This window comes from Aythya fuligula, chromosome 7, assembly GCF_009819795.1.
Source record: "Aythya fuligula isolate bAytFul2 chromosome 7, bAytFul2.pri, whole genome shotgun sequence".
NCBI classification, from domain to species: Eukaryota; Metazoa; Chordata; class Aves; order Anseriformes; family Anatidae; genus Aythya; species Aythya fuligula.
This window is the reverse complement of record NC_045565.1, coordinates 27,287,332-27,315,168: the sequence shown is the minus strand read 5'-3', so window position 1 is coordinate 27,315,168 and position 27,837 is coordinate 27,287,332. Positions and strand designations below refer to the sequence as shown.

The 27,837-nt window shown below is 39.8% G+C and overlaps 1 protein-coding gene across 1 annotated transcript; it reads right to left on the bottom strand.

Moving 5' to 3' along the window:
- Positions 1 to 105: 105 nt before the first annotated feature.
- SMC3 (structural maintenance of chromosomes 3) lies at positions 106 to 21,640 on the bottom strand. Its single transcript, XM_032191187.1, has 29 exons — positions 21,518 to 21,640; positions 19,534 to 19,609; positions 18,122 to 18,160; positions 16,991 to 17,058; positions 16,533 to 16,604; positions 16,277 to 16,356; positions 15,631 to 15,709; positions 14,118 to 14,235; positions 13,827 to 14,002; positions 13,566 to 13,646; positions 13,087 to 13,251; positions 12,630 to 12,751; positions 11,999 to 12,212; positions 10,858 to 10,961; positions 10,546 to 10,645; positions 9,924 to 10,084; positions 9,172 to 9,313; positions 7,824 to 7,974; positions 6,808 to 6,960; positions 5,306 to 5,457; positions 4,930 to 5,088; positions 4,448 to 4,555; positions 3,908 to 4,016; positions 3,059 to 3,306; positions 2,703 to 2,915; positions 1,825 to 2,016; positions 1,540 to 1,717; positions 878 to 984; positions 106 to 576 (listed from the first exon to the last, which is right to left on the bottom strand). Exons 1-29 carry the CDS (start codon positions 21,530 to 21,532, stop codon positions 505 to 507), a joined length of 3,654 nt encoding a protein of 1,217 aa, XP_032047078.1. The 5' UTR covers positions 21,533 to 21,640; the 3' UTR covers positions 106 to 504.
- Positions 21,641 to 27,837: the final 6,197 nt, after the last annotated feature.

The following is a 27,837-nucleotide window of genomic DNA, read 5'->3' as shown; positions in this document are numbered from 1 at the left end:
CTCGTATTTCTGAAATGAACAGCTCCAATATGACCAACAGTATTTACTTTGCCTCAGCAGAACTCTCTGAAGAGGAACAACATACACCATACACTTGCATACAAGTTACAGGCATAAAACCAATCATTTTAATTGAAGCATTAAAAAAACATGTGAGGCAGTATAAATGATAAAGTTGTACTTAGGAAGGAAGAGCTAGCACTTTCTAAAAAGCTTTAAAACAGCAACAGCCACTTTACAAAAGATTTCAGGGAAGAGAAAGTTTTGTAAACTACAGGTACTGTATAAAGGTAACATTAACAATTATCTTATAAAATACAGCAACAGAGACAAAATGGATACTTAAGCTCCTTTGAAACTAAGCCTTCTGGGGTCTTGGTTAAAACAGATGTTCAAAAACTATTTTAGACAAGGACTAAATGCTTCATATTTTTAATTTACAGTTCCGTGGCATAAACATCGCACTATACACATCTTCCAAACAAGCAGTAAATACAACTCTGTTTAACCATGCGTGGTGTCGTCTTCTACAAAGTCTTTGGCCATTTCTGCTGTGATCACATCAATATGACTAACCTGGTGGAACAAGAAGAAATATAATTATAAGTAGCTGCCTACAGAATAAAACAGCCTTATTTACAAAAGCTCCAGTTGACTCAGCAATGAGCTTACACCAAATTTCTAGTCTTCTTTTAAAGAGAAAAGACAATTTCAGATAGTTAAATTTTCAGAAAGGAGCAAACTCCAACACTAGACTGTGATATTTCAATGTTGCATTTCTAGTTATAAGACAGATTCCCTTCCAACTCTTATGGTAATACACAAATGCACAGGTTAATAATGTTCTCAGTAAACACCGTGATTAAGAATTATTTACCTTGTTTCTGAATTTCACACCATAGAACTTGTCAGCTGACTCTAGCAGTTCGGGCCTAAAAGTTGTTGTAATAAACTGAGCATGTTCAGCTAGTTCCATAATCATATCTGAAAAGAACACAAGATTGTTTATTAATGTCATTTTTCTACTAAAATAGGATATGTCTTAATACGAGACAGGCAGAAGTTTGCTATTCCTTATTTAGAACAAACGTTTAGTTAATATGAAAAACACTCAAGAAAGGACCAATGCCAGGTTTAAGTATTATCATCAATTCCAGTCTTAAGTCTGATAAATTCAACCATTCAGCAAGAATCACTGGGTATTAAACTTCTATAATAGAAAACAGAAAGCACTTTTCCAAATTAATGTGGTGAGCCCGAAGTTCATTTTTCAAACTACTTTATTTCAAAACCAGGACTATTTCTATCATGCTAAAGCATAGTAAGGAGACTCTTTAGAAGCTGTAATGCCAATACAGCGCATCTCCCCAAAACCTGAGTCCACAGAAGTTTCAGAAAGCACAAAGTTAAATTCTAACATGTTGGGATATTTGAGAGTGTGCCTTCGTGATTAAAAAAGCTTTCACCTGAGATAGCAAATATTGGAAGACAAACTGTCATTTCAAACACACGAAAGATGAGTACAAGGTAGATAGTTACCTGAAACAGCTTTTCTGTGTTGAGCATCCAGGGCTTGGTCGATTTCATCAAACAAGTAAAATGGAGCTGGATCACATTTCTGGATAGCAAATATCAGAGCTAGAGCTACTAGGGATTTCTGTCCACCTGAAAGTTGCTGCATTTCTCTCATTTCACCCTGCTTCCCTGTGAACGATACCTAGAGAAAACAATACAACAGGAAGATTTTATTTATTTATTTATTTTTAAGGGAAAGCTGTCATTTAAAATACTCGAAACACAAAATACACAAATACTTCTCCTTACCCTTATGCCAACTCCAGTGAACTGATCTACAGACGGAACGCTGCTCTGTGATCCAGATCCCCTTTCACTCTCCGTACTGCCTTCACCTTCATCCTGGGACTGACTGCCTTCCACATCTCCTTTCTTCATCACTAATGTGGCCTTGCCACCAGGGACTAACTTCTGGAATACTTCACTGAAATTTTTTGACACCTTAAAGGAGACAATCATTTTTACATCATGAAATCAAGTGCAAACGACAGCTGTTTTTACGTGCTGTCATACAATATTTGTTTCAAAAACGGGATCCATATTCAAACTTAAGCGCTAGTTAAGCACTAGTGTCCTAAGTGAAACCAGGACAGCAGGATACAACACTTGGTCTAAAAACATCGCCTAAGTCAACTGCTTTTGTAGTATGACATTTTTCACCTTTTTTTTTTTTTTTTTTTACTTTAACAAAATGGTAGAATTCAAATGGAAAACAGCAAAAGCTGCTTGATAAGTGATTTACTTCAGTAAGCTTCAGATGTCAGTTAAGCAAATGTGTAGGAGAAGCCTTCACATACTTTGCACTTGTGATCCTTTAATAACATTAGGAAAGGCTTCACTAAAATCTAGAGAATGTATCTCCAGAAAGGGCTGTAAATAGTACAGTTAACAGAAATGAAGCATTTAAAAGGTTTTAAAAGCAGCTAGAATGTCGACATAGTCAACATCAGCACCTACTTAAAACGCCAGCTTTTTTCTTTTTTTTCAGCATTAAACCCACAAAACAAGTTACATTATATTGTCTTTTATTACTACGTAAGAAACATACAGTAAGTGTGGCTGTTCTCATATAAAAGAGGGAACTGTTTGATTTCAACTAGTCTTTACTACTGTTGTCATTTTGTTACCTGTTTGAAAGTCAGCTGAATAGCCTCATATTTCCTAAGCTCAAGCACATTCATCAGCTCCATGATGGATTTGTAGCCCCTGTCCAGTTCCTCTTGTCTTTTTATCAGTTTTTCCTTCTGCTCTGAGAAATTTACAAACTGGTCTAAAGCTTTTTTATTAACATGACTGTACTTCTTCAGTTCTGTATTGCACTGCTCCAGTTTGCGGAATAACTGTGTATGGAAAAACAGTAACAAAGTTATTTGCAATTCTAGCCACGTTTGACACTCAAGACGTAGATGAAACTAGTACTTTAGACCAGTATCTTTTTTTGCTTCCACCCCCCCAATAGCATGACACTAAGCACATTTATTACCTGCTTTAAACTTAGAGTCTGATACTTTTCAAAAGCCTCCTGTGGAAGCGAACCCAGTTCTCGGATTTTCTTCATGCATTCTTCCTTCTTCTTGAGGAGCATGCCTTGCCTGTTCGTCATTTTCTCAAGTTCTTTTGTGTCATGGTTAATGGCATCCATATGCTCCTTTTCCATGTTCTTCCAGCGCTCCATGCTCTTCTGCAGCTCTTTAATTCCTGCTTCTGTCTTGTCAATGGAATTATCCAGATCTGAGATATTGGGAAAAAGAACAAATATGCAATTATCCATCCAATTATTTATGAAAAAGAGACAATTTAAAAGAAGATCTATTATGAAATGAACAGAAAATTAACTTCAAGACAGAGTTAACGTTCCCTCTTCCCTTCCATCATAAGTATACAGCTTAAAAACCAAAGTTGTTATTGTTGAAACAAAGGTTGTTATTGTTGAAGTCTAGAAAGACAATCAAAAATGAGTGTGAACCACACAGGTACTATTTCCCATTTGACAGCAACTTAGTTTTAGACTGTTAACGCAAAATTCAAAAATAACTGTACAAGATCATGACTTGTACAAAGGTTGCCTCATAAGCACTGTACCCTGAAGCCAAAATTCTGTTATCACTAACACCTACTTTACTGGTATTAGTGTGCAATTGCAGACACTCTCAGTTGTTTGATTTACACAAAATCTTGCTTCATTTATATTTTGAATTGTGTTCCAAGAAGTCTGTTGCACACTATGCAACTACTATAGCATACTCAAAATTTGTCATTACTTCTCATATTACAATATGTATGAACTTTCAAAACAGTGGAGATTTTTCTTTGAATAAGTAGTGTTACCAACCATCTGACCGTGCCAGTGTATCTTTCACTCGTTTGTTGATAGCCTCAAGTTCTGATGTTGTGGCTGTAAGAACTGTGCCACCTTCCGTTTCTCGTAGTTCATTCAGTTCCTATAGAACAAAGTAAATGCCATCAAGCTTCCGTATCGGAAGGGAACAAAAGTGTAAGCCAGATAACCAACTTATCTTCCACTTTCTACATGTAACTTAACTATTCTCTAAAACTCTACTACAGTATTTAGAATCTTTATACTTAAATCTTTAACCAGATCATCATTATGATAGCTCTGTTCTATATATACTGTGCCTACACATAGGCAGTATATATAGACAGGATTTTTTTGGTCAGTATCTCACACATTCCTCAAATAATATGCTGAGATTTAAGTAAAACATGCAACTCAGCTTAGATTAAGGGAAGCAAGAAATACCACCGACTACAGAGAAAGATGAATACGTATTTATCAAATTATTAATACATCAAAGCTCCGGAAATAAACAAAAATAGACTGCAAAAAATGCACTGAAAGCAAAATCCTTACTTGTTCCACTTGGTCTAAGCGTTTTCTCAGATTTTCATTGAGATATGTTTCAACTCTTGTGATAATGCCCTCTAGTTTAATCCTCTCATTCAAAAGCTGTCTGTTTTCCTGGAAAAAAAAAAAGTACGTTCAGCGTCTCAACTGACTCTCAATTCGTTTTCTGTTCTTTAAAAATTAAAATAAACTCATTCTTCACAAAATTCTGAGTATGAGAATATTGCACATCTTTGGATGGTCACTCTAATTTTAGCATGTAGAAATAACCAGAACAGTATGTTGTAAAATTCACCCAGCGTTTAAGAAAACATACAAATATACTTAGCAGATGAGAAAACTCCAGATGTACCAACCCCCACCTGGCAGAACACTACTCAGTTACAATACATTCAGAACTAGTGACTTTTCACACAAAAGGACCAAAGTAAGTCTTTATTGGGAAGGTACCACAGTCAATGACAAGACATGTTCATTTCTCCTCTTACTTGCTGTAGCTGTCGAATTTCATCATTAAGAGCATCCACACGTTTCTGATCTTCAAGACTGAGTTGAGACAACAAATCCGTCCCCAGTTCTGCTTTTAGCGATTCTCTAGTTGATTCCATAGCGTGCAAACTTGCCTCCAAGCTCTGTAAGCTGCGTTGCTATGGAACAGGTATTAGACAGAATAATTCCTCAGAGCAGCCCACAGATTTACGAATTTCACTTTTCTATTTATGTAAATATTTACTGTGACTGTCTCTAATCATCTTTTCAGATTTCAATTATGATGTTAACCAGAGAGGAATGCAAATTTATCAATCACATCAATGAAACAATAATATAAAACCAGTAATGACATTCAATATCATCTTGCCGTACCTTAGGCATAAATGTCTTTTCAGACTGCTGCCTCTTCTCCTTCAGCATTTTCATTTCTGACAAAATACTGTCTCGAGAGGCTTTGAACTTTCTCTGCTGCGTCTCAATTTGCTGCATTTGGTTCATCAGCTGGTCAATTTCATTATTAATCCATACAGTGGGCTAAGGAAAATTCCATCTTAAAGGCATTTCATATCTACTAGTGGTTTTAGTTTTTACTCCCTTTGCCATATTCAGCTGAACTCACAAAACAAATCAAAATGTTCAGTTGCACAGAAGAAATCAAGAACTATCAGCAAAAGGAACTTCATGACCCTTATCAACACCAAGAACAAACCATAAAGCTTGATTTTCCTGTTACTTCAACATGGCATTCAGAATACAGACACATTTAAACTTGTAAGAAAAACCTTGGATCTTGCAAAATACAGAACTACAGCCATAACAATGCAATTAACCCTTACTCAAATCTGAGGCAAAAGTAATTTTTATGCTAACTGTCATACAGGTCAAAAAGGACTTAATGACCTTAAAAACAGGAGAAAATTGCATAAACCACTTCTGCCCTCAAATTCTAAATACTAGATCTCAAGATGATGCTACAGCATTAAAGAACTTTCAGAAAAAGGTGACAGTTATTTGACTTTTCATACGAAGAAACTAAAAGATTAGGACTGTCAAACAACTTTCAGCTTGATTATAGAATAGTGCTCTCCACCACCTCTCCAGCATATGCTGGCTACGTAATGCAGCAATTCAGGACACAAGTACTAAAAATACAGCACAAGTCAGAAAAGGCAGTGAAGGTTACCACAGATAACAAGAATACCTGGTTATAGCAGTTACTGTAACAAAGGAGTAGAAAGCATCATAGAGATGAGGTTAAACACTAAGTTTGAAAGACAAAGACCAAATGTTAATGGTACCACATTAACAAAGCTCCCCTGTTCTGAAGCCTACAGTGAGCAGAGCAACAAACTGGACAAGATGCATTACAGGCACTCCTGCATCAAATCCACGTGTGCTCCTATTTCCTTCAAAGTAAGCAAGGTGAAGTCCTGATTGCACTAAGGTCACTCAATACTGAGTCATGGATGACAGCTTAGAAGTAATCCATGCTTCAACTACTATGTTTCAGTTATATTTCCCTGGTATGGAAATGTTACCAACAGCAGTTGTATAGAGAACTATTCAACTATTTGCATTGACCAAAGAATGAGTTTTAAAAAATGCAATTCTGACACAAAAACAATCACTGTATTTTAAAATCTATTATTTTCATTGGTGATACCAATTTCCACCTGCAGGCTTTGTTTCTACTTTGACTTTTGTTATTAAAATCCATACAATAACACACAGAACCAAGTTGTACAAACAGTCACAACAAACGCCACCACTAATGCATTGCATTTACAAAAGTCAATCTGTTTCTCATCCATTACTGCAACTGCAGAATGAAAGCAGTCATCACACAACCTTTCCCAAGAAAAACAAAAGGATATTTTCAATGTTCCTGCGCAAGTTTTCATTGAGTTTTGCTTCAAGTTCACCAAGTTCTTCTTCTGCCTTTCTAACATCTTTTTGTAATTCTAGCCGAGACTTTCTTGTGTCATAATAACCTCCAGTCAAAGCACCACGATGGCTGACTTGATCACCTAAACAGCACAATAGAATGAGACTATAAATTGCACATCATGTATTCTCCATAATATTTAGAAGTTCTCATAATACAATTTTGCAGAAAAACTGGAACATTTCAAAGAACCTGAAGAAATGCTGCATTAGTGTCATGCATCAGTGTCAGGGATCACATTACCTAAAAAACACTTATATAAACTATTTATTCTAAGTTAAATATGTTTTTGTATTCAACTGGAAGTATTTCATTCCTCAAGACCAACAGATTGCTATTGCCTTTTTTTAAAAAAGGCTAATGCTTACAATTAAAAAAAGAAACTATGCAGCTTATAAGAAAGTGTTTATAGAAGGAGAAAATGTAAATGCCTAGAATTACCAGCTTTAAAAGTCTTAGACTTATGGGGCAAAGGGGACAAACGATAAGAGTGCATGGAGTCTGCCATCCAGAAGTAGGCAATTTCCAAGAGATATAATTAGAGAACATAACATGCGCTTGGCATGTGGAGAAGTCCACCTTGCTCTTACCAGTAATTAAAACCATGCATTCACACCCTCAAAGCTATTTCAAGTTGGTGGAATACACCAGAAATATTCCAGGGAACACATGCCTGATAAAATTGAAAGAATATGCCTATAAACCTAACTTGCTTTGCAATTCTCAGGATGGAAATACATAGCTATTAACTTTTAGATCATAAGATAATTCAGGGACTTGTGAAGATATTCTCTATTTTTAGTACTCTGCCAAGTGCAACCTTCTGTATCTCAGTCGGGTATATTATTTAAAATAACCTTATTTTGACAACACTAATGGACCACGTTTAATGAACCTCAACACTCATATTTTTCTAATAATTAATTTATAAATTGCAATATTTACCTTCCAGGGTAATACAGTCCATGGTAAAAGCTCTGGCCAGCTGGGTAGATACTTCCATGCTACGGCAAATTAGAGTCTTTCCAAATACATGTTTGAAAGCTTTGTCAAATCTTGGATTGTATCTCAGTTTACTGATCATAGGAATGGCATCCTGAAGTTACAGTAATTTTAATGAGGAGAGTGTAGTAATATAAATATGACAAGCAAATTGCAACTAATTCAAGCACATTTCAAGAGAGACCTAGAAATAAAAGCTATATCAAGAGTAGAAATACTCTTGTATTGACAATATGCCTTATAACACTGTATTATCTAAAGTTAAGTGTATCTCTAAATCACTGAAGATGAATGAACGTTTGTCTTCAGAATCAGATTTCTAGAACGAAGACTTCTGGAGCTCTGCATATCATGATACAGAGAACTGTCAAACCTTGAACTCAAAGTACAATATTGTGAACAATTACTTTGGAAACAGGTAAAAGGATGACACGCTGACTGAACACTCAAGACAAACACCGTATAGAAATGAAGTGCAAGATTTATTTTTGCAATTTTAGTCTTAAACAGCTAGGCTCGAGCATTAAGTCAACTATGAGTCTGCTGGGAATCTCATCTGAGTATTACTACAGAAACAAGTATAATATGTATCATTTATTGGCAGCAAAAAAATCCTCCTCCAAAAAGAGACTAAATTACAAGCATTAACACAATTATTACTAATAAAGCCCTCCCAAATTAAACACACTAGATATCTTATTCTTTTGTTTGCTTTTTCTGATATTTATCCAATGAAAAAAAGTTGCAATTTTTAAATAACTTATTCTACCATGATTAATGTAGGAAAATTCACTAAGTTTTGAATATGAGCATATTCTTTCTTGAAATATGTTTGACCTACTTTTTAAATAGTTGTCACGGAAGTGTTTTTTTTTTTTTGTTGTTGTTTTTTTTTTAATATAAAAGCACGATTCATTTCAGATAACTTTGAGAAAGTGTCCACATCTGTGACAGGACACTATCCTTCTATTCAGCTTTCATCCATGGCAGGCTTTCAGATTAAAGAATTAGAATTTAATAATCTGTGCCATTTGTTGTCAGGTTATAGGAAAAGTCTTACTTCTATTACCACCTACGTACTCAGAGAGGGAAATTCAACTTTGAAAAATAAATACCCAGCAAATAAGTGTTCTGCTATCAAAAGGTTTTCAATATTGGGAAGTGATACATTAGTTGCAGTATTTAATTCAAATACTCAGTAGCGAAGAATATAACGGGCTATAGGTGCACACAGTTCAAACAAAGGCTTATTTACGGAAAAAACAGAGCAAGGCTCAAAATGAACACTCACATTAGTCTCAGGATAAGCAGTATCTCGAACATCCAGCTTGTTCAAAGGGAGGAAAGTAACTTCTCCAGGAAGGTTCATTTTGTTAAATTCCATTAAAATTTTTGTACTGACTTCATCAGAATCCACAATGTGATAGAACAACCTAATTAACAAGTCCAAGAAACAAGCAAAAGCATTACAGTGCTAGAAGCACAAATATATTTGTATGTGAACATTAAGCATGCAGGTAACATCACGTATCACTCATTATATTACTAATTAATAATATAAATTACTAATATAATTACTAATGACTAATATATTACTTGAAGACTCATTGAACACACCTTTTTTCCAGTGTCTGAACTGGCAGCTACTACTTAAAAGCTATCCTTGCCCATGCAATTTTCTAGCATAAGTGAAATAACTTCTATTGCTATCAGTGAAACATCAGCATTACTTAATGTACAATGCTTTACAGTCGACTGCTTCTGGCAAGTATCTGGAGCATGGGTCTTGGGCCCTGCTCTCCCCAAATACCCTCCCCACCCTGGAACAAGTTTGAGAGGCTAGGACCACTTTTTTAGAATAGGCAAAATTCTTCTTAGCTCCTTCTTGAAGTTTTAATGATGCTACATAACAGTGTTTGACAAGAGGAAGACCAAAGCTCAAGATTACAAGGAGAACAAAAAAAAAAAAAAGGAGGAAGGAGCACCAGATTTGATTGCAACACTGCAGCTGCATCGACGTAAGTAACACTGAACAGTAATTACCTGTTCCCTGCAGTAACTTCAACACAAGTGTAGAAAGCTGGTTCACATTCAAAGTTGTTCATCACAATGCCATGATAGCCATTTAGAACATGCTGGTTTATGCCTTTTCGACGGAAGTGCTCCAAAACCTTGTTTATGCTGTCTATACCATTCAAAATGGCCTGTTAAAGCATAATTAGTTATTGCACTGCAATTACAAAAGCTAGAAAATACATCCATTTTTATCTTCAGCTTCTATAAAGAGGTAACCTCCTTTCTCAGCAAACTTCTGCTGACTAATCAGGAGTTGCTGCTTTAAAGTAAGATACCTAAATAGCTGAGCATACCACATCTTAGGGTCTGTTTATTTTTATTTTTAAAAAAGAAAGATGTCAAAAGTATTGAGAAGTACTCCATTTCTACCTGGTCTCCTCACCTCTCTTCTATCATCTTAAGCTCAGAAAACTAATTTCAAAGTACTTCCAGAGCTAGAAATAATTGAAAAAAACTAAGCCTACAGATACAATTTACCCATCTTAGTTATTTTGTTAGTCTTACCATCATAGCTATCTTTAGATTACTGACTTTCCCATTAGGATGGGAAATAAAAGCTTCCACATGGAATTATCACAAGCCATCTTACCTTTCCTGTTGCTGCTCTGAGGAGCTGCTGTTTCTTTTCTAAGTCCTCCCGCTTTGCGGCAAGAGCTTGTTGCTCTGCGTTCTCCTCTCTCCATAGATAACTGCATACAGAAAAAAGCATAAGTATTTAAAGGTGAATAAAATCTATTTTTTTTTTTTTTAATCTAAAGACTGCTAATTGAATGGGAAGGCTAAGTGCAGAAGTTCAGACATGGCTATATTTAAAAACATACCTACATGCCATGTTAACAACTACACTGTTGGGGTCCTTCACATTAAGTGAGATTCAGACATATTTCAATTGATTACTAACTTTCTTTCGCTCTGTAGTTCATCCTTTTTATTTTTCACTTCATAGTACTTTCTGTCCAGTTCTTCAACACGAGCCTTCACTTCATTAAGATCCTGGTCCAGTTTCTAACACAAAGAAAAGATCACTATGAAACTACAGCTCTTTCCAGGTAAAATTCCACTCCCCATCAAATTCAATACTAAAAACTACTACTAAGAATTCAGAAAATTCTTACAAAGCTTTTCACAAAACAGATAGTTAAACTATAAAAGTACTAAGAATAAAAGCATCTTTGGCAGCAAGTGAGCAGTAGCAAGTTGAAGTGATAAAACAGATTGCAAGGGAGGCACAAACTGCACATAGGTGTGTTATACAATGAAACAGCTCACTAGGTCATTGCAAGAAACCACATCAAAACAGAAATCATCATACACAAACCACGTGTAGCCATGTTCTGAAGTAACACTTCCGATAAGAACATACATACTAGTCTTGCACATCAGGCCATATTGATATTAGTCAAAATTTTAGCCTGCTCTCCAGCAGTATTTGTGCTTTACCACAGCTGCCATCAAAAACATGCTATTGAGGCAAATGCACAGACCTCCGTCCCTTCCTCATTATAACATCTGCCATTCTCAAAGCAGCTTGGGGCTAGCATTCAGATTACATTTTCATAGCTGTCTACATCCTGGACAACCAGTTACCCTCTCAAGTAACAGAAGTTTTTCCAACCTAACTTTGCAAGTTCCCCATGGAGTTTCACCCAAGACACCTTATATACTCCTTCAGCTTGAGCATAAATCAGTCTTCCTTTATGAGAAGTCAGACATTTTTATTAAATGAATCAAGGTCACTTCAAATTTAACATCTTCAGTTCTATCTAATAATTCCTATTGAGCCGTACAATAACATTACAGTCAGTGGTAAATGCTACTTGTCTCAAAAATCAACTCAAAATCATTACTTATGCTACATGGGTGAGGCCTACATCAGGTATTTTACCAGAACACTGTTCTTTTTAAACTACATTCCTAGATTTTTTTTTTCAGATTGATCCTTGATTTCAGTAGACTTCAGAGTTTGTCTGCAGGCATTTCCAAAAAACAGATTTTTAGAAGACCCCATCAGAAAATCCTGCATTCATTATAATTATACTTACACTGTACTGTTCCAAATTTTTCTCCTTATTTGCCTCTGTATCCTCCAAATCCTTGTGTATAGCTGCAATCTGCCGCTTCTTGTCATTGATGGCTTGATCTAGAGACTTCAGTTCTTTCTTTATCCATTTATCCCTTTCTTCTTTGGATGTGAACTGGCTTCCCCGACCTTGTTTTGCATAAAGATCTGTTCTTTCCTGCGTCGCCTGTGCAAGTCTATTTTATTTTGAGAAGGGGAACAAATGCTGTATTATGAAGAACTCTTGAATATATGAAGAAAAGCACTAAGAATTAACAAAAGAAATTTCCAGAACTGTCAAACCATGCTCTAAAGATTAAGCACCAAATCAGTAACAAGAAAAGGACCACATTATAAACAATAAAACCACCCAAAAGACTTCATAAAACCGCAAGTCCGTAGAACTCCACAAAATGGTGAAGGCTGAAAATTAAGTTCACCAAATAGTGACTTCCCCCAACCTTAACACCCAACACTAAAGGAGGCCATACATGAGGACATACAAACACCCCTTTCTGAAATATTAACTCTCAACATATCACACATGGCTGTTCTGCTTGTTATCTTGGTTCTTTCTAAAATGCTTTGAGTTCCCATTACAGAACATCACAGACCTAGCAATTCCTCTCTCTTCTTTTTCTTTTACGCTGTTGAATTTTGGCTCCGTTTCTGCTAATTCTTTCTGTTTCTCCTCAATTTTCTCAAGAAGCTTTTGCCTCTCTTTTAACAGTCTTTTCTGAAAGTGAAACAAAGCAATATTTAAAGTGAGGCAGTATCAAAAACACTGTATCATTAGATAAACATATAATTCTGAAGAATAATTTAAAAGTAATGCAATTTTGCGGTCTTAGAATTATCTGATACTACATTGTTTCAAAGCTTAAGTGAATTCAGTTACAATTAGGAAGAAGACGTGCCAAAAACTTAAGATACCTGTTCTGCAAAGCTTACAAAGTAATGAAAGGCAACAGCTAAAAAACAAAACTTAAAAAGTACAGCTAAAATGTCTTCAAGGTACAAATATACTACCTTGCACCAACCACCTTTTATTCACTCATTACAGCTACGTACCCTTTGTTCACTGTTGCCAGCTAATTCATCCTGCAGATCTTTAGCCTTAAGCTCTAGTTTAGTCCTCTGTTTAATCTGCTCCTGTCTTTCAGCACTAAGTTGTTCTTTCTCTTCTTTCATTGCAGAAATCTTTGTCTTCAGCTCACGAACTTGCCGTTCTATTTCCTACACAAATTTAAGTATGTTGAATTTTAAACACTATACGCACATTTCAGTATCTAAGTCACAAGCATTACATAGATCAAGACACAAAAGAAATACAATAAATTTCTCCCATTTCCAAACAGGATGAAGGCATAGGTTATTAGTTAATTTCTAACTTTACTGGTTAAAGCTCTAAGTGTAAGAGCTCTTCTCATTTGGAGTCAAATAACTCTGAAGTCTGTAAATTCAGACTTAGATAAAAGGTTTACATACACAAGAAAAATAAAGCAATCTAACAGAAAGGAAAAAGACACCCTCGCTTTAAGTATTTTTACCTCCATTTTATCTCTAGCATCTTGTTGTGCATCTCTCAGCTGCCTGGACTTCTCTCCACTTGTCTCTCTCTTGGCAGAAAGCTGCAGGGAAAGTAGCTTAATTAGCAAAACTGTTCTAGTAAACTTCTAGTTTGAAAAAGATGAGCATAATTTGCTGAATTAGCAGAGGATATGGACAGGACTTCATTGAGGAACATAAGCAGATATCAGCAAAAAGCAGAACAGCTCACATTAAATTTTGTAGTAGACAAAATATTTTACCTCATCAAGCTTAGCTCGGGTTTCATTAAGCTCCTGATTATAAATTGTGTATTCTAATGCTCTCCTCATTTTATCCCATTTCTGGTACTGAGCCAACTCTTCCTTCTCCTCTTCGAGGGTATGAAGTCGTTCTTCAATGTATTTCAACAACTCATTGATCTTCTCTCGCTTACCCTCTTTAGAAAACACAAGAGGGAAGTTCAGTTAAACACTTCAACCTCCTCCAGTGATCAACTATTTGTCAGCAGTTATGAACATGAAAAGGAGAACTAGTGTCCAGAAGATTTTTACCTGTTTCTTTCATTAGTGAAATACTTTCTTCTTTACGTTCATCGTACACTCTGGTACCAGCTACTTCTCTTAGTAACTTCAGTCTTTGAGAGTCAGGAGCTGTGGCCATCTGGTTGATCTGAAAATTCAAGATCTATAATTTCAATATCCTGCTCTAGACATATGGCTTAGCACAACAGATTAAAGACTGTACTTTTTTTTTTTTTTTTTTTTTTTTGCTGTGCCTGCTTGCACAAGGTTTTGGGAAGATCTCTAACACGCTGCTTTCCTTAAAAGGAAATTACTTTAGAATTGCTAGTATTCTGTTTGTAATTCATTTTGTTGTTTTTCAAATGCTACCAGTTCTTACTAGAACTCAGGAGCCCTGATGTTAGGTAAACCGCAAAAACCTTTGCCACCTCAAAAATACATTTAGAAGAGCTAAAGCTCAGGCCTTTATTCCTGCTGCTAAATCAGCCAGTTTAAGCACCTCCATAAAAAACAAACAAACAAACAAACAAACACACACACACTAGAAATGTTACACTAAAAATGGGAGAGGCTGCTAAACGTTAAGACAATTCAGTTCATGGAGCACTCATTAAAGCCAAAACACACAAAGCCAACGTAGAACTCATTTTCCTTCAATACAATTTGAGAAGTTGCATTATTTCAAAAGTAGGTAACTGTTTCCAATTTGGGTTACACCAAAATCTAATACTAGTATTTTGACTTTGTGCTTGGTCGAAGAGTCACATGCACCAATCTCCACTACAAAACAGTTATTTCCCAGCTGAAGTCTTTTTTTTTTTTTTTACATACACATTTAGCCGTGTTGAAGAATTCACATTACTAAACATTTTAGAGGTTGTGTTTCTGGGTAAACTTTTTTGCCACCCAGTCTTCCTCAAAGTCTCCCGCATTCCCCTTTTGAGTAGGCTTTTCAGTAATCTTTCAGGAGCTGGCAGTTATCAGTGTCTCCATCATGTCCCACTGCTGTGAGCCATTAGAAGTCATTCCTGTCCTTTGTCTCTAGATCTGATATTCTTTGCTACACTCTTGGGTCTTGAAAGCCATCTAATCTGGGTGCCGTTAACACAGGTCACACTATGAGCCCTTTCCAGGCTTTCCAGTTCCACACATCTCCATTCATCCATCCATTCATTCATCAATTCACAGTCATTCACAATGTTTTTAGCATATTAACAGTTTTCTACAGTCAGCATCTCATCTTGAAGACCAGAAATATAGCAACTTACATCAATATAGTCATATGAATTAAGTTTATCTTGCATGCAATTGCAAAGGTGACTGTATCATTTCTAAATATCAACATTAACTGCATCAAAACATTTTTTTTGTTTTAAAATTAACATGCACTACTCCAACACCTGCAATGATGCATCTGCAAGAATTGTTTCAAACTAAAACAGATTTAAGTTATTGCAGCAGTAAACCAAAATGAACATTTGCCAACCAGGATACATAGTATTTTTGATAGTAATTTCTCTCGCTTTCTGAAAAAGAATCTTACCTTTCCTTGTTTGACAATATAGTATGGGTTACTGCGAGAAAATCCAGCACTTTCCAGAAGATTCATTACATCGTTTTTCCTGAAATGTTATTGTGATTTTATTAAAAACACAACAAAAGTGACAGTGAAATAGCACAACAATATATTGCATACTATGATCACTGTATGCAATGCATGCTCTCTTCAAAAAACTAAGATTCTAAATTCTAATTCTAAAGTGAAATTGGGAAAGAAAAGGAAACCAGCTAAAATCCTATAGCTTTGGAGAAAGGATGAAGAACCAAACACCTCACAGCACAGAGGTGGCAAATACAGGTACGTATCACACAGACAGATAAGAAACAACCTTAACTCTAGTGACTCTTATAAAAAAAAAAAAAAGCAGTCCTGAAAAATACTACATTTAGCAGTTAAGCAAGATATTAATGAATTGATTAAATTGTGAATTCAAAGAAATCTGCTGTCTATCACACAAGGAACAATGTCCTTAATGTCAAACTACTGGTACTCAGTATTATACAACTAAATCAGTATTGCTCATGGAACTCAGGAGAAACTGTTTCAGACTAGAGATGCAAGCGTTTACTATGACTAATTTTACAGAAATACTGCTCGGCTCATTCAGCTAAGGAAAAGAAGTACCTACGTCACCATTTTCTTGTCTAAGAAATACTGGTCCTTCTTGGCTCCAATGACTCTGCGAAGTGAGACTTCCTCTTTATCAATCTTAAGAAAACAAAGACGAGTAAAATTAACTGTTTGCAGTAGGTATAACTAAACCAGAATGTTTATTGTACTTTTTACAGGAACTAATTCAAAAGCAGCTCGATACTAACTATGTTTTAGTAATACTGAGAACTGGAGCCTAAAATGATCATCTGTTTCTGAAGCATTTAACTTACCGGTAACCTGTTGTCCGAGTTGTCAAATATGATTTCCACAAAAGCTGAAATAACGCGAGGGCCTGTACCTTCCTGCAAAAGGAGATATTTTGATTAGTTAAGTCTCTCTTTAGAAGGATTTTGAGCTCATTTATTTTCCCTTCTCCCTGACAATTACAATTCCCCTCTCCTTCTATGGATCTGAAAGGGAAAAGCATCTATGTAAGTTCCTGTACATGTATTTTTAGTTCTGAAAATCTTGGATAGACATTCACAAGCATGCATTAACTACCTATATTTAAGGATAACGTATTACTTAGTAATAAATTCCCATTTACCAACTTAAAAAAGCAAACTAACATGAGAATGCTTCCAAAATAACTGGTTTAAAATATTTACATCCCAGCAATTGACCATTTTTATAGCAAAACTGAAATGCATTTATATTCTGATATCTTATCATCATACATCTCACTTACATGCAACAAAGCCAATCTCTGCTCTGGGCGAAGATGACTGAATTCATCACTGAGGACAAACTGAATTGCTGTAAAAAAAAAAAAAAAAAAAAAAAAAAAAAGAGGACTTATTCTGTCCTTTGCCATAAATTTAGCCAGTAAGAATGTGTGAAGTAACTGCAAATATTACAATCACTTTTCAAGGTGGGTGATACTTAAAATCAGTTTCCTCCTGTGAATACTTTTTTGCCATTTAAAAAAAATCTTAGAAGATCCTTAAGAGAAGCTGAATAGTGATGATAAACCTGACGATAACCAATAAGTGCATTCAGATCTTTCTTTTTCATCACTGTCATATAATGATATACCTGTGGGATACCATAAAAGCTGGTTGAAGAAACTCTTTAAGACTCAATTTGGAATTTTAGAAAGCAGGCATTTTTTAATTGTGGCTCCGGTTGCATGGGTGATCACTCCACCTAGTGTGTGCGCTGAACTGTCCAGGCTACAGGGATCAATCAAAACACGCACATCAATCAGGTTTCTGAGAAATAATTCCCACATTCATACTATTTCCCATAATTTGTTAAAATATGGAAATGTTCCTGACATATGTGCATGTTTCCACTGGTGGTCTTCAGTAGTCTTCCTCACTATGTTCACTGCTTGAACCCAGTTCTTGAGCATGCTCCAGCCATCTCCTTCTTTCTTATCTTATTGTTCCAACTTAGCCATGCATACTAAACTAAGTCATTTACATATCCAAAGACGCACATACCATGAGTTCCTCACCTATTCTTTACAGGCACATCCTCCAGGCCTAAGTTATCTTGCCCTCTTCCCTTCCCCTGTCCTCTGTTATAGTTATGTATGGCCTTATAGATAAGGTTGATCTCCTTTAGTAAAGGTAGCATTAAACAAAGTTTCTAGTTTTTCTTCTAACTAAACATAGTAAAATATTTCAAAATTTGTTCTATTAGTCTATCAGGTAGAGAACCGTATGTCCTTCTGACTCGCTATCATGCCACTCCTTGTTAAGGAAGAACATATGGTAAACCAATTTATGGAAAAAAAAAAAAAAAACAAAACAAAACACACAAACACCCTTATATCAGCACCACCCCAACGATATTATATATAGTTCACCCTTACCATAGAAGAAGTTGCTTTTTCCAGATCCATTTCTTCCCACTGAAGATTAAAACACAAAGTTTATTACTACAAATTGAAAACAATTAACATGGCAACATTTAAATTTTGCACAAATATTCAAGAACAGAACCCAAACATAACACAGCCAGATAAAACAACATGTCAAGGGAATAAGAAATTTAGTAGATGGATCACTTTGTTACTCTCTAGAAACAAGACTGAGCGATCCTTTCCCCACTCAATCACAGTGACAAATCACAACACTATTCTATACAATTAGAATAATGGTTAAACCCATGCTATGTAGTCCCATCCTTTTATTTTTTAATACTTGTCTCCTGGTGGAATCAACCAGTAGATACTGGTCCCAGCATCAATCTTTTATATTTAAGAAAAATTACATTCTTACACACTCAGGTTGACTCAGGTTGGGTTAAGTATTCTCCACTTGCTAATTCAGCATCGTTTTCTTTTTAAAAGATTGGAAGTACCGTTTATATTTCAAAGCAAAAGTTTCAAAAACGTTCTGAAGTGCTTTAGCAAGGGTCAGTGTTTTGTCTTTAATATGGGCATCTACTGTGTCAACTTCAAAACCGCTTTTTTTTTTTTTTTTTTTTTTTTTTAAGAACACTCATATCTGGATAAAGTTTTAGCTCCTACTGAAGTAACATTACTTAATACAACACACTATTCAAGTCGTATCTAGTTTATCAGTTCTCAGAGTAAAGCCTACCTACTACATTTCTATGTCCCAGATTAACTTTTTTATTGGGTCAGCAGTCTCAAAGTTGCTGCACAATCACTAAATTCAGTAAAAATGAGAAAGCAGGAGCAGACGTCCATGTACAAAAATAGGAAGAGATGTGAGAATGGTGCAGAACATGCTCTTAGATTATATATTACATAAAAAACAACACTGTGAAGTTTGTGTCGCACTTTTTGAAGATCCACATTCCAGAAACTCAACCTTCCAAAGTTGGAAGAAAGATTATCTTCACTGTTTTTTCTCTGCAACATTTTATGGTAGCTAGTGTGCTTACTTAAAAATGATCACACATCCACACACAAAAAAAATATCCTGTGCAAGGTCTCTGCTCTTGGTCCTAGCATGTACAGCCTTTACAGAAGGACTGCCTAATACCAAGATCATTTGCCTGACTGACGATTCACTCAGTTACTAAAGACCCATACTGTTGTCACAGCAAAAATTGAATGCTTGAATTCTTTGCCGTAAATTGAATCCTCCTTGTGACAGGTTACAGATAAATGTAAACAACTTTTCAATACAGAAAATATAAATAAATTAATCAAAGGTGAGAAGAATATTAATAACTGTTAGGGACTAATTTGATCAACATCTGAAACAGCAATGCAACTGGAGTTAGTGTTAGAAGAGAGGCATCAGAACTTACCAATGACATTATGTTTTGAGCTGAATGGGTCCACAATGGTTTGGTCCCTGTAGCTTCGAAAGCCTTGAATGATTACCTAACAAGAAAAATGAGAGACTTACCTCTGTTCTTAAGCACTTTAAACTATAACATTTTACAGTGTTTGCATCAATATTATTATACACTTGACTCCTCTCCCTCCCCCTGCCCTCCCCTTTAACTTTCCAACTCCAGATCAGCATCTTGCAACATAAGAATTGTCCCTCAACTAAATATCACGATGATGCAGGGAACAAAAAAAGCATCCCTAAGAGATGCTGGCACCTATCTAGGTCAAAGCACAGCAAACAAGAATTCCAAAAGTATTTTTGTAACAATCTTAAACTACACAAGAAAACTTATTTGGATCAAATATTACATACAGGAAATAAACCCCCAAGATATCAAGTACTTATCGTGCCAGGGCCAGATTTACAGTTACTTTTATAACACTAGCTACACGCAGTGTAAGAATTCCACCTGCAAGTTCTTTAAGTAGAGAATTACAGACTGTAAACACTACATTGGATTCTACCTATTTCATATGCAAGACAGCTTTATTTTTGTTTTACTGTGCCTAAAGACAGAAAAGTAAAATAAAGAAGTCTTGGTTCTGGGTAATTCACTTCCTAAATGAACACATACAACCTACACAACCAATTTAGCTAGGGAGCTACACAGCAAGCAGGGATCTAGAAGCACATTAAACTTCAACCATTCTTGTAGTGGTTTGAGGTTTGTCAGTCCAAATACACACACTACAGTGTCAGCATCTCACTACTTTGATTCCCCATAGCACCAAAACTGAGCCAGCTTCCAGCACACCTCAGCATTAACCAGCCCTTTCCAAACACCAAAGCCGTGCTGGAAGACTATACATGGGCTTTCCTCTGCTTAGTAAGACACCAACCACCTGAAGTTTTGACACTTGCTGATCTTTTAGCCAGAACGTTTACAGAAGGACCAGCACTGACATTTAGTCTCTGTGCTCTTCCCCCAGCTTTTCCCCACCACAAGCAAGATCTGGTTAAAAATAATGCCATCGATGTTTCATCATCACAGCTAATACAAAGGAGGAATTACTTGTTGGGAAGACAGCAGGATGTGTTACAAGCTATTTCTCAACAGTGTAACTGCTGAAATTTAGAAAGCAAAATGAGATTTTGTACATGTGCTGCATTCAGATCTCAACCTAAAGTAGCTGCATTGGAAGCAACTAAAGATTTCTGAATTTAATGGATCAAACTACAGAAAACAAGTTGAAGGCTATGCATTAGCTGAAGACTTCCCAATCACAGCATCTGTTAACATGGAACTTTTACTGCCTTGCATAGCCTCACTTGGAGACCTAAAACATTTTAATCTTTAAAGCTCAGTAATTATTTGGGGAATCAGTAAGATAAGGGATATTGGCAAAGTCACCCCTCAATGGCTTCACACTCTACACGTTATACATCTCTTCTATGGCTCTTAGGACATTATTGCTAACGGGCCACCTAAATTCCCCCTCCCCATGGAACTCCTTTCCCCTACTTTGACTTAATTTGGACTTTTTACAACTCTATACAGTTTCGCTGTTTACTTTTTTTTGCAATTTAAGTCTGTGGAACAAGAACTCTTATTTAAAGTCTTTAGAGCAGCATGCATCATATACCGATTGCTCATTTAAAGACACGTTCATTTAAACGAACATATATAGGCAGGTAGTGGTAAGAAAGCGGCCAAAAAAAGTCAACCACGATAAGCAACGTTACACATTACTGCGGGCACACACTAAGTGCAGTAACAGCGCTTTTCGTGCAGGAGCAAGCCCACGGCCCGAGGCTGCCCAGCCTCACGGAGCCCCCAGGCCGGGCCCGGGCCCTGTCCACCCCCCGCAGCCCCCGGCAGGGAGCGAAGCGGCCAGGGCTGAGCCCGCAGCGCCCGAGCCAGGCCCGGGCGGGCGTTTTGAACGCCGCAGCCTTACCTGCTTGATGTACATGACCGCGGAGGGTGCGGGAGGCGCCCTCCCGGCTGCCCACAGCGCCTCGAACCGGCACAAGCGCCCGGCGCCTCCCCGCGCCGCCGCCGCCCCTCAGCGCCCGGCAGCCCCGCTCCGCTCAGCGCCCCGCTCGCCCCGCACACAAACAAAATGGCGGCGGGGCCTCCCCCGGCCCGGCCCGGCGCGAACCACTGGGCACATCAAAAAGGGGGGGAGAGGGGAAGGGAGCGCGCCGCTGGCAGGCTGGAGAAGGGAACGCGCAGCGCACGCCGAAAGAACAGCTTTTAAAGATTACATAAATGTCTTCTTGGCCTCTCTAGGGCTTTATAGCGGAGAAGGAGTGCGATACAGCCTCACTCATCTTCACGGTTCCCCCCCACGAGGTTGGGAAAAATGGTTCCTCCCGCCGGGGGGCGGGTTGGGCGCCAAAGGCAAGTGTGAGCGAGCGGCCGAGCGCGGCACGGCGGGGGGGGGGGGGGGCCTGCGGGGGGCGCCTGAGGGGATGGGGCTGGGGAGCGGGGCCAAGTGTTCAAACAGGGCGATCAATAAACGCTTACAGCACAAATACAACAAATACAGGCGTGGCTCCTATCCAAACACCTCACACACCAGCCCACCCAAACCTCGGGCACGTTTTGCCCGTTTTCCCGTTGTTTCCACTCAGTTTTTTTAGCCCCGTGCCCCCGGGGGTGCTGTGAGCCCCCAGCCGTGGCACCTGCAGCTCCCTCAGCGCCGCAAAATTCCTGTGCTCGTCCTCTTCACAATAATAAAAATTAGATTTAAGCAGGAAAGCCTGGTTCCTGCCTCTCCCTGGGCAATAGCCCGCCCGTCCCAGCCATCCATAAGGGCCCCCTAATGACATGGCCTTAGGAAAGGCCCATCAGGAGGCTGTTGGGATGGGTTTCAGCAGCTCCCCTAAATAAATGGCTCGTTGTTTCCTACTCAAATACAGTGCTTAAAAACCTAAAGCCCGTAGATGGGTCCGCCAACATCTCTGCAAAGAAAATCCCCGCCCGGCTGTTCTGCCTTTACTACCGAACAGCTTGGTCCAATGGCACCTGGGGGAAACAATTTTTTCGCCATTCACATTCCCCAAATTCCCATTGCTTTAGGATTTCAGGCAGTTTGCCATCACTCGTGAGCCTCGCCATGCGTTTTGGGGCTGCTTCGTGTACCAGAGCTTTCCCTGGGAGCAGTGAGGTGCAGTACGGCAGGGAGGAGGCCTACAGGGCCCCATTCTGTCTCACACTGCCCATACACCTGGGTAAAACAACTCCTCCAAGCCATTTTTGTGTTAATATTTGCATGTAAATATTGTGTGAGGGTTCACTCGTTCCAGATGGACTCACAAATATCAAACCAACAGAGCGAGGCACCCAGGCAGATCTGCTTTTAGAAGCATAGGGTGCCTTGAGTCATGTTTTCCAGCTGCCTTTTGCAGTTTAGAAACTTATTTTCACTTAATCTTGGACTCACGGAGCTTAGACTTAGTCTTTCCCCCCTAAAAAAAAAAAAAAAAAAGGGATTCAGAATCACCAGGTGGCCACCAGCCAAGGGAGATTTTGCCTTTTCTCTTGCTTGATGCATTGATGTTATTGTGAGTGGTGACACCAAGTCCTTCTGAAAATCCTGGCTCCAGTCAGAGCCCCAGGAGCCAGCCTCCTGCAACCCCCAAGCCTCTTCTAGTGCCCCAAAAGTGTGCTCTTGGCATGGTGCAACAAGTACACCAGCCTCTCTGTTAAGAGCAGACACAAAGACCCCTGATCTTCATTATCCATGTGTTCATTTCCTCTGTGCAACATGCTCCTGCAGTTTGGAGGTGACTTATGTGTGTATAAGGTGTGCGCAGACACCATGTTATGTTTATTTAAAGGAATAAAATCATATCTCACTGATATTTCATCAAAAGATGTCCCCAATAATGTGGCATTGAAAAAATCACGATTTTATTCATTAACGGTTAAGCAGTAAATGGTAGCCTAGTTCACAGAGTGCTTCAAATCCATCTATAGGTCCCAGCACACAGGTCCTGTCACATACCTTTTGTCTCTGTACAGATTTGCATTTGAGGCAGGAGAGTGGTGGAGTGGGGTGCGATGGGGTGGAGGAGGCAGTATTTTTTTTTTGTTTTTCTTTTGGTTTTGTAGCCCATGCTGCAAATAAGCACCCAGCCCAAGGGCAGTGCAGGTTGGCTTTATCCTGCCAAACTGCTGCTGCTGTAGGAGTGCTGGAAGCTGGCAGCCTGGGAAGCAGTGCACTTTATTCAGTACCTGCAAACATGTAATCAGCGCTTGCTACGCGTGGAGTTCACCTCGCATCGATAGGTTCTGCAGAGCTTTTCTCTCTGGCCCTGTTTTAGAAGTAGTGTTTTTTGATAAATATGCCAGAATTAAACATTAGCATTAGAAAGGGGAATAGTGGGAACAAGCTTTCATTCATTCAGGCTTCATCAGCATAAAATGTACGTCAGGTATTTCTTTCATGAGGCTTAATGGAACATGTAGATGGAATTTCAAGTCTGTAGAACTTTTTTTTTTTTTTTTTTTCCCATCTTCTCAAACAGCTAAATTTCTTTTTAAAATATTCTAAAGAGAATGTGGGGTGGGAGGGGAGGGAGATTAAACTCCCCTATTGCAGTTGCAGTTGTGAACCAACACATGTAGAGACTGCTTTCATTCATTACAGAGGTTTTTATTGCCAGGTTTAGGTGACTGCAGGAACTGGTAGGCGCATCCATCACTTGCGCTTCATCACGCAGAGTCAGCAGCGAGTGGCAGGGAAGGCAGCAGAGCACTCCCAGGGCCACTTCTCACCACTGCTGCTGCAGCAGCATCTTGCGGGCAAACCAGAGCCCGGGTCTGGTTGTGTTAGACACTGCAGAGCCATGTCCCACAGACCTTTTTCTCACTCGTGGCAGTGTACAGAGCCGTGGTGGGGCCACACGGAGAAGTGTCAAGTGCACTGGGCCATGAGGCAAGGGGACCTGCTGAGCCTCTCTTCTCAGCAGCTTTGCCAGCCCCATGGCTGAAAAAAAAACATGAGGTTTTGCACAGTTTTGGCACACCGCTCTGTCCACACGCAGCAAAGCAGAGCACATCCAAACCTGCACGGTGCATGTTATCCCCCAGCCGGGATGTCACTCCTTTTCCCAGGAGGGCAGGTGAGCCGCTGTCCTCACGCCTGTGACCGACTTCCATGAGCTGCAGCAACCTCACCTGGCACCAGGGGGCCTCCTGCAAGTGTGACATTCCTCCCGTCCTTCGCAATCGAAGGAAAGCAAAGACAACTTCCCGCTTCGTCACACATACGAGCTGGAAGGTTTCACTGCTGCAGCTTTTCACAGCCTGGTCCACGTCCTGGGCATTTTTTTAATTTGTTTTCCAGCTCTCCCAGGCAGCATCTCACACCATGACCACCCAGGCCCCTGTTGGAGGCATCCTTGTCCTGTACGAGTCCCTTGGCTGCTCTGCTCAAAACAGCTGACATAAAACTGGTGGCAGCAGGCTGCACGAAACTGACGGCACCTGGTCTGGACTGCTTCGGTCTGCAGAGACTTCTGTGGCAGGGGCTGTGGAAAGGGGCCACAGAAAGGGCTCGTTTGTGTGCTCCTTCCCGGAGGGGTCTAAAGAGAAGGAAAGGAGAAGAGAAAGCAAGTAACCAAGATGGGAAAGCTGTCTGGGAAAGGCTCAGCAGCTCCTCCTGCTGCCGGAGATCCCCACTTGGCTGGACAACCTTCCCCAGGGTGCCGCAAGGCAGAGCTTCAAGCAGGGCTGCGGCTGGCTATGCAGAGCCTTCTGCTTTCCCCTTCCTCCAGATTTCCCCACAAGCATGCAGCTGGAGCATCTCCCCATCAGATGTCACACAAGTCCAGAAAAGCGATCACCCCTCGAGCCGGGTTTGGTAATCCCAGCTGTCAGGAGCCACTTTTGCACTGGGTAGCACACAGGAGGGGACACTGCCCTGCTCCCTGCTCCCCACCGCTGGCCCCTGATCAATTCTCCCCACCATATCCACCCGCATATGTCAAGCTGCCAGCCAGAGGACCAGCTGCTCTTCACAGCTGGATTTAGGAAGCCGAGCCATGGCAATGCTTTAGCACTCGGTAGCACAGCGCAGATTTCTCGCCACCCACCCGGGGCTGCCATTGTCCAACTCCTGGTAGAGCAGCGGGCGCACCCCGTGGCTTTAACCAGGTCCAACATCACAGCCTGGGGGGAAACAAAAGCAAACTCTTTCTTGTGATATGGAACATATGGCCCCACAACCGCAGAGTACAATAAATACATCACGGTAACAAGATTTTGTGCTCAGGACATCTTTCGTCAGGGGTCTAATGCGCACTGCAAACACGTGAAAAAAGCCTTCTGCCTTTCTGAGTGAGATCAATATCATTATCCCTGGTGCGAGGCAGGATGCAGAGACATAGGGATAAGCCTGCAAGAAACGCTTAGAGAGAAATTCAGGTCCACTCTAGCAGCAAAATGCTCCTTGCGTGAGCGGAGCCACATCAGCAAAGCTCTGCTTTGTACCAGCAGAGCAGAAATATCCTCTGCAGGAGAAATGAGCTGTGCTGGGGAAAATACAGTTTTGCTGCTACAGTCTTTTTATGTAGACTCAAGGGATCCATCTGGTCAGCTCGGTCACTTCAGGTCTCACTCACTTCCTTTACTCTGCTGCTGACAAATATAAGAAGTGCACAGAGCTTCTACACGGCTTGCCCTCAAAGCAGGGGGCAGAGCCCACAACCCGCCCCGCAGCGCCTCGCCCCCGGGCTCCCGTTAGCCGCAGTAATTATGCTGGGCAGCAGCGGCACTGCCAGGGAGACCACAGGCTGGAAGCATCTCTAGGAGATGTGGTGCACGTATCTGCTCTGTCCCCGCTAGAAATCTGCTTCATCTTGGCAAGCCTCTGTGGGCTCGACCAGATAGCAGCTCCCGGTCACGCTGGCACTCATGTCGATTGATTTTCCGGCTAACTTGACTTAACGTGGCTGGAGGCGTTCGAGCAGATAGCATACACCCGTTGTTCCACTTGGAGTCCTGGAGACCTCATCTTCCATTTCAACGCAGCAGCAATTTTAGTTCCAGTTAGAACAAACAGCTCCTTAAAATACAGGCTTTAAATAAAGATTCACCCAGAGCCCGATCCAACACCCCTCGTGTCCGGGAGCCATCCTCCCCACTGAAGTCAGTAGGCTCTGGATCGGGGCCCGCAGGCAGCTCGCAATGTATGGGCGATTTAATAACGAGAGATGACTCACTATCAAACGCCGTCTGCTTTACAAAGGAGTCTCAGAAATGGAGTATCTGTGCGCCAGAAATAAACCCCTATTCATACAGGGAGAGAAGAGAGAGCGCGCCCATGAACAACTACATTAGCAGTTCACTTAGGAGAATTAAGCCCGGTCTAATGAATGCTTACTCATGTGAGTAACTTTACTAACATGAGTAACTCGATAAAACCCAGCCTGCAAAATGGTTGTGCCAACGATGTCTGAGATCTTTACCACTTTGCCTATCATTTCTGACCATCCAGGAGTCCCAAGAGGGAGCTGTGCTGGGGCAGGGTCCCTGTGTCACCAGCTGCACATGGCCCTGCCAGCCGCTGTTGGATTTATGCCTCAGGTGTTCCCCACTTCTCACATACACCAGGTCCGCTGGGTCCCACGGATCCCATGCACACTCATCTCCTACAGATGCTTTTCCTAACCCGGGACCCGTTGTGGCATATGCAGCAATCCATGGCACAGACATGAGTGTCCTTACGGCAACGCTGTCCCCTCATGTCTTTGTGCTTCTCCCTCCCCTTTCATGTACCACAGTCACTCCTGGACTCAAGGTGCTGTCTCTGATTTCGTGTACTGTTGGTACAGCTCCCAGTACAACCGGTCCTGCTGGGCTCCCAGGAGCTACAAATAACAGCCAGGGACTTCCAGAGGGGAAGCTAATACTTGAAAGGGATATCTAGGGGCCATAAATCCTCCTTAATAGCTAGAGAATGCTAAAAGAAGTGCTGAGCGTTTCAACTCTAGCCACAGAAGCCATTTCTCTTGGTAACCTTTACATTCCTTGTGAGTGCTCGTGGGCAGGAGGGATGCAGTACAGGTGCTAGCAGAAAAATGGATCCATTTGGGAAGCCTTAAAATCACCTGGATGGCAGAGTACCCAGCATTTTGAAGCTGAAATAATCAGATTGAAGCGACTTCGTAGTTTATAATGCGACTGTAAAACAAAGTAGGACTTTACAACTGAGGCCCCGGTATCAGAGCTTCATTTGATTTTCTCTGATGACTCAACCTATTTCAC